We start from the raw sequence: 7,133 nt of genomic DNA, 5'->3' as shown, positions 1-7,133 counted from the left end.
ATAATAAAGTATAATAGTGCACAGGTATGTATAATAAAGTCTAATAGTGCACAGGGATGTATAATACAGTATAATAGCGCTGAGAGATGTATAATACAGTATAATAGTGCTGAGATATGTATAATAAAGTCTAATAGTGCTGAGAGATGTATAATACAGTATAATAGTGCAGAGAGATGTATAATAAAGTATAATAGTGCACAGGTATGTATAATAAAGTCTAATAGTGCACAGGGATGTATAATACAGTATAATAGTGCTGAGAGATGTATAATACAGTATAATAGTGCTGAGATATGTATAATAAAGTCTAATAGTGCTGAGAGATGTATAATAAAGTCTAATAGTGCACAGGGATGTATAATAAAGTATAATAGTGCAGAGTGTTGTATAATACAGTATAATAGTGCAGAGAGATGTATAATAGTGCACAGTGCAGCATAATAAAGTATAATAGAGCAGGGTGTTGTAAAATAAAGTATATCAGTCCAGAAAGATGTATAATAACGTATAATAGTGCACAGGAATGTATAATAGTGCAGTGTTGTATAATAAAGTATATCAATGCAGAGATTTGTACAGTAAATTATTATAGTGCAGAGTGTTGTATAACAAAGTATAATAGTGCAGAGTGTTGTATAACAAAGTATAATAGTGCACAGGGATTTATATTAGTGCAGAGTGTTGTATAATAATATATAATGATAAACAGTATGATATAATGCTGCAGTAGTGCACAGTGTCCTATAGTAATATATAATAGCACAGGGTGTCCACTTTACAACAACAATGCCATAGTGCAGTGGAACAATAGTGTATAATAGGGTGCAATTTCTTACAATAGTGAAGGTCATAAAATAGTGCATTAGGACCTATAGTAATGTATAACAGTGCACAGTGGTGTATTATAAAGTATAATAGTACATTAGACCTCACATGAAATCACAATAGTGTACAGTAGTGCACAATGACCTTTACTAATGGGTACCAGGGCAGAGTGGTGTATGATAATGTGTAATAGTGTATTATATCCTACAATAAAGCATAATGGTTCACAATAGTGTATCATAAAGTATAATAGTCCAACAACATATTAATATATAATAGTATAATGTCCTATAAAGGAGAATAATGGTTGTCAGTGTCCTTAAATCATGTGTGATAGTGCACAGTATGTGCATATTGTACAACAGAACGATATAGTAGTGCATGTAGAATAGTGCACATTATGGCAGGATCACATTGTAGTGTGTGGCTTCATGTTGTAATATTGTCTAGGTGCCATAGTGCACAGCCTTGTGTATTGTAGTGTATTGCATAGTTGTGTATTAGTGTGCACACCACAGCCTGACAATAGTGCATTAGTGCAGTGCACTATGTTAGTCAATTGGTCAATAACCATTGTGGCCAGCAGTCTATAAGTGCATTGGTGTGCTGCTGATTGCTTGCTTTAGTGCACTGTATAGCCCATCAAATATTTATGGTGAGCAGTGCGAATATTTTAACAAATGAGTCAACTATAGATCATAAATGAGTATGCACACGTGAAGTAGCATATAATAACGTGTACACCTATGCCTGAGTGTACTACCATGTATATACCACCCTCTGTGAGGTCACAGTATTGTAACATTACTATGCTGCATATCTCTATAGTGAGGTGTGCGTGTGCTGAAATATGTGATATGAGTGTATGGGGTACGTATAGTGGAATATATGATGAGTGTATAGTGTACCTATAGTGAAATATATCTGAAGGAACTATATGCTATATGAGTGTATAATATACTATAGTGAAATATATTAGTGAATTATACAAATGTATAATGTACATATAGTGAAATATAGGATTTGCTGAAATATAGGGGTGAGATATATGCTAAATGAGTGTATAATGTACCTATACTGGAGTATATATGATTGTATAGTGAACTAGATGTGAGTGTATAGTACGTATAGTGAAATCTATCAGATAGAAGTGCACATGTCTATAGGTGAGGTATTGGGGAGCTGTATGACAATGCCTCCTTGTACGATATATACCGTATGTAACTATGTATGTGCACGACACATAACACACATGCCTATAGTATAGGAATAGTGGATATAAATGAAATTGCAAATTCTGTTGTACCATAAAGGACAAAAAAAAAGAAAAATGAAAAAAAAGAAAGAAAAAGAAAAAAGACCCGACTATATGGGCAGGCTGATTGTATGGCAAGATTTATATAGTAAAATGCAGCCTTATTTCCTTTAGAAGGGGAGGTGCAGGATAAGAGTATGCTAATTAGCCGGAGATTTTTTTGGGGGGAAGGGGTGGAATATCAATTTTTATTGCATCACCTGTCAGGAGTGTCCAATCAGCGGCGGCTGTAGGGGAATTAATGGATGAAGGTGTCTCCGGACTCCTCACTATAGTGCAGCGGCGGAGGGAAGAGCACATTCCAGGATTCCGGGGGCTCTCATGCACTGGGGGGCTGCACCAGGACTCAGGTACTGCAGCCTCTAACAATGGAGAGCTGCCAGTCCTCTCTATGGCTCTAGGACCTGCCTATCTGTCTCTGCCTGGATCTCCAGCTGTACATGTGACTAGTCCTATAGACTTTATAGGGCAATCAGCAGGCTTTCTCTTCCTTCAAGCAAGGATGCCTTGAGACTGCAAGCATCCGGATCTGCAAGCACCACCACCACCATCACCACCTCTGCTTTGCCAAATGCTGAGGAGGCTATGACCCAAAGCAATGGGTGATCTGGAGTCTGGCTTTGAAGTGGTGGATGGAGTCAGGCTAGGATACCTAGTCATACAAGGCAAGCAGATGTTCGCCCTGTCTCAGGTCTTTACAGATCTCCTGAAGAACATCCCAAGAACCACAGTGCACAAGCGCATGGATCATCTAAAAGTGAAGAAGCACCACTGTGACTTGGAGGAGCTGAGGAAGCTCAAGGCGATCAACTCCATAGCTTTCCGTGCGGCCAAATGCACTCTGATCTCCAGAGAGGACGTGGAAGCCCTGTACACCTCCTGCAAGACTGAAAGGGTCCTCAAGACAAAAAGGAGGAGGATAAGCAGACCACTGTCAACAAAAGAGCACCCTTCCCCCGACCCTTACTGCAGTTTCTGGAAGGAGAACAAAGTTTGGCTGGGTCTGAATGAATCTACCAAGCCAATCAAGAGAAAAGCCTTTGCTCCTGGAGAACCAGATCTTCTACCGGCTGCTGATCTACCTCACTTTCTAAGTAAATACACTGGTCACAGCTACCCACAAATAGCAAGGTCTCCTTGCAAAACCCCTGGAAACTATGAAACTCCTCAGATCCCCGGAGACTGTGTAGCAGCTTTCCACTCCAGCCTGCCCTACTTCAGGGGCGTGCTGTGCAGCAAGCACCCTGCCTACTACTACCAACCAGCCATTGCCCAACCCAAGCTAGGCAGCTCAGTGACTTACAGATACAAAAGGAGAAGGTCTTCAGCGGACAAGGACTCCTCATTCCACAGCAGCAGCAGCAGCAGTAGGAGGTTCTTCTTTTTACCCAAGCCCTACAGATCCAAAGGAACCCCCTTGTGCCTGGAGAGGATCCACCTGGTCAATGGCTTCTGTGCCCAGCACCTGGATGTCCTACAGGAGGGTTACAGCAGCGACTCAGAGTCCAGTTCTGCTGCCAATGACTCGGATTTTGGTTCTAGTTTATCCAGCAGCAGCAACTCTGTGTCCTCCGACGATGAGGAGGAAGAGGAGGAGGAGGAGGGAAGCCTGTCTGACTCCAGTGAGCTGAGCTCTGATGAGGACAGCTCCTCTGAGTCAGACAGCAGCTCTGTGTCCAGCCAGGTCTCAGTGGAAAGCATACGATTCAGGAGAACTAGTTTTTCCAGCCCTGCTCACATGGCCCAAGCAAACCTCCTCTGCCAGTTCCCCAGGTCCCCTAGCCCTAGTTCTGGTAAGGCAACTCACTGTGAGATTAAATCCGAAAGCCAGGATTGGAGTCACCAAGGCTTTAGGAGTTCTGGGATGTATTGTGCTCTTGGGGGCTCCTTTCCTGAGAAAACCTCTGGGATCCATCTCCCACTTTCTGCTTTCTCCTCTAATGCTAAGAGAAGTGACATGACAATTAACTGTGAGGGGGGCTCTTCACCTAGCCCAAAGAAAAAACAGACATTCTTACCACAACAAAGGATAAACAGGGAGAGCAAGCCATCCACTCTCTCACCATGTGTGCAAAGGAATACCACAACCCCCAGCTCCTTACATTGTGTGTCTGCAACCACCACTGAGAAGGGGGACAAATTGTGTAGAGGGGATGTGCCTGAAAACTCGGAGCAGCCTCACAATAGTGGGGTGAAGGCATGCACTGATCTAGCCTTTCTGCACAATGTCAAAATTAAAATTGAGGACAGTAGTGGTCATGAAGAATACCATAACCAGCATAAGCTAAACTATGAGTGCAATGTTGCTAAGGATGAGCTTGATAGTGATAGGGGGGAGGATAAAACCGAGGGGGCTTTAGTCAAAGCCAAACTGGACTCTGTGTGCACTGATACTAAACAACAAACCACTTCTGGAGATACTGTGACTCCAAGTGAGGAGGACCCTCCATGCACTTTAGATACACCCAACAAGCCTGAGGATGGAGATTACAAATATGGTGCTAAGGTCAGGAAAAATTACAGGACACTGGTGCTAGGAAAAAGACCTATATTACAGACAACTCCCTGCAAGCCCAATCTGAAATCTGCAAGGAGCCCAAGATCCCCAGGTAAAAGTGAATTTTTTGAAGGGACACTGGATGGTATTACAGTGACCAATAGACGCAAAAGGTTAGCCAACAATGTAGCTTCTACAGTAAAAAGACCTTTTAATTTCATGGCAAATTTCCCCAGTCCACCGTCATTGATTATTGGCAAAGAGGGAGATTTAGTCCCTGCCTACTCCTTAAACAGCACAAAGGATTCTTACCCACCCCACAAGGCCCATCCTATTTGGAAATGGCAGTTGGGTGGTTCTCCAGTACCTCTCCCTCCTAGTCACAAATTCAGGACATTTCAATCATAATTTTTTTTTTTGTATGGGGATATTGTTTTTTCCCCCCCTATGGTTGCATCAGCCCTTTTTTTTTTAAATATATATATTATATTATTATTAATTATTATTATTAATTTGGATTTATTTGCCCTGACATCTCCTGGAGAAGGACATTGTGGATGCTATTTTCATTTACAATATGGAATTTTCGCTTGGTTACATTCCTCAGACTACTCAGTGCTTAAAGACTTGCATTAACCCTGGCCTTGAATGGAAGTTGTTTCTTTTTAATTTTAATATTTTTTATTTTATATATTATTATTTTATTTTTTGCAAAGCACCCGGTACCTCAGTTCATCTGCTACAAAACAAATGTCAAAGCATTTCAGTGTAATAAAAAGAAACTATAGTATGAGCCATTTGCATTTTCTGCACTAGATTTGGAAAGTTGAAGTATGACTGTGTCATTTGTTGCACAATATGGGTCATCCATGAATAAGTAGATGTGGCAGATTTTACTTTAATATTTGGGTGAGAGGGTGTTTTTTGTGGTGTTTTTTTTATTTCATTTTATTTTATTTTTCAAGAGCAGTTGCACTTAACTCGTTTTTATGGACTGGAATGGTCTTGGGCCTAGATTTAGCTCAGGCCTTGGGAAAATAAGCTGCCTCAACAACTAGTGAAAATAAATATGTCATTGTATTTTGTTAAATGATGTCTTTTTACGTGCACAATCATACAGTGTGTAGTGAAATCGCAATTGTATCCAAAGGTCTCTCTTTTTCTGTATCACTCCCCTAGCATCTGATCTAAGAGAAGCGTGACATTTCTATTCTCCCAAAATAAACATATACCTGGCTTAGAGAAGACTGTGCAGATGAAGAGAGTCATATTATAAATGTAACAGAGTGCTGTGATGATATTGTGATTTCTTTTTTTTTTGTATTATTTTTTCTTGGTAGAGGCCCCATTAATACCCCCCTGTGACAAACTGCATTATTCCTTGTAGCTCAAGAGAGAGAGAGAGAGAAAAAAAAAACTTGAATGGTCAATATAAAGCCTGGAGAATTTCTGCAAATGACAATCACAGTCAGTTCTCTACACTTGCACTTATAAACTCAGTTTAGTAAATATTGTAGAGACCCATTGGTGTAATTTTTTCCCCGTGTAATGTGTTGACAGCAGTAAATCAAAAATAATGGAAATTTGCACTGTTGAGAGCATGTTTCGCCTTCGTTGAAATTAAAAAGAAAAAAAAAAATGAAAAAAAAAACAAACCCTGGAAAACCACTGTTTTCTTGAACGAACACAATTCAATTCATCTTGATTATTTTATATACTTTTTATTATATTATTGAGTCTTATGGACTGAGGTGTTGCTAAGCATTTCTGAAAATGCATTTTTTTTTATTTTTGTAATAAGGAAGGTCTAAATGTTGTGCATTAAAAAAATATAAATCAGGAGGCAGTGTTTTTTTTTTAATACAGGAGAATTTTCAGCAAACAGTACATTTTACACACTTGTTTGGGATTTACATATTTTCTTTCATGGTGCAAGGTCTAAAATGATTAAAAAAAAGATGGTGTTAATGCATTTTCAAATGGAAGTTACGTCTGAATTTAGATGTCAGGCTGTTTCAGTGACACAGTTGTATTATCTTTATATTAAAGAGTGCTGTGCTCCATAGATCAATATTTCCAGGGTAACTTTTTTGTTATTTTCTCTATGGCCTGCCATGCAGTGTAGGTTACCCTTTTGCTATTGCATTGCAGTTTGGCTGCACACTCGTGTTCTTTTAGTCTCCTTTGTCTGTGAATATTTTAGGCAGGCATGAACCGGTGTCACCTTACACCAACCACGTGTCTTCGACCACAGTGCTCCATAATAACCTATATCCTGAAGCTTTATAATTCATCCAACTGGGTACAAGTGACTTCCTCAATTATAACAATCACTAAATACACCTAAGACAATAACAATCCTCCAAAAATAATTGAATACAAATCACTATGCCTCGTACAGGTGATGTTTATGTATTACATTTTTTTTTTTTTTTACTGTGTCCTGTGACTTCATTCAACAAAGTTTTGCGCAAAGGGCCTTGTGTTTGCTCC

The 7,133-nt window shown here is 39.6% G+C and overlaps 1 protein-coding gene across 1 annotated transcript; it reads left to right on the top strand.

Annotated features, from left to right (window-relative positions):
- The first annotated feature begins 761 nt into the window (after positions 1-761).
- On the top strand, positions 762-6,769 carry SKIDA1 (SKI/DACH domain containing 1). The gene has a single exon (XM_044295632.1). The coding sequence runs from the start codon at positions 2,742-2,744 to the stop codon at positions 5,046-5,048; it is 2,307 nt and encodes a 768-aa protein (XP_044151567.1). The 5' UTR covers positions 762-2,741; the 3' UTR covers positions 5,049-6,769.
- Positions 6,770-7,133: the final 364 nt, after the last annotated feature.

Source organism: Bufo gargarizans, chromosome 5 (genome assembly GCF_014858855.1).
Source record: "Bufo gargarizans isolate SCDJY-AF-19 chromosome 5, ASM1485885v1, whole genome shotgun sequence".
Lineage (NCBI taxonomy): Eukaryota > Metazoa > Chordata > Amphibia > Anura > Bufonidae > Bufo > Bufo gargarizans.
The sequence above is the reverse complement of the archived record's forward strand: the minus strand, read 5'-3'. Positions and strand labels throughout refer to the sequence as shown.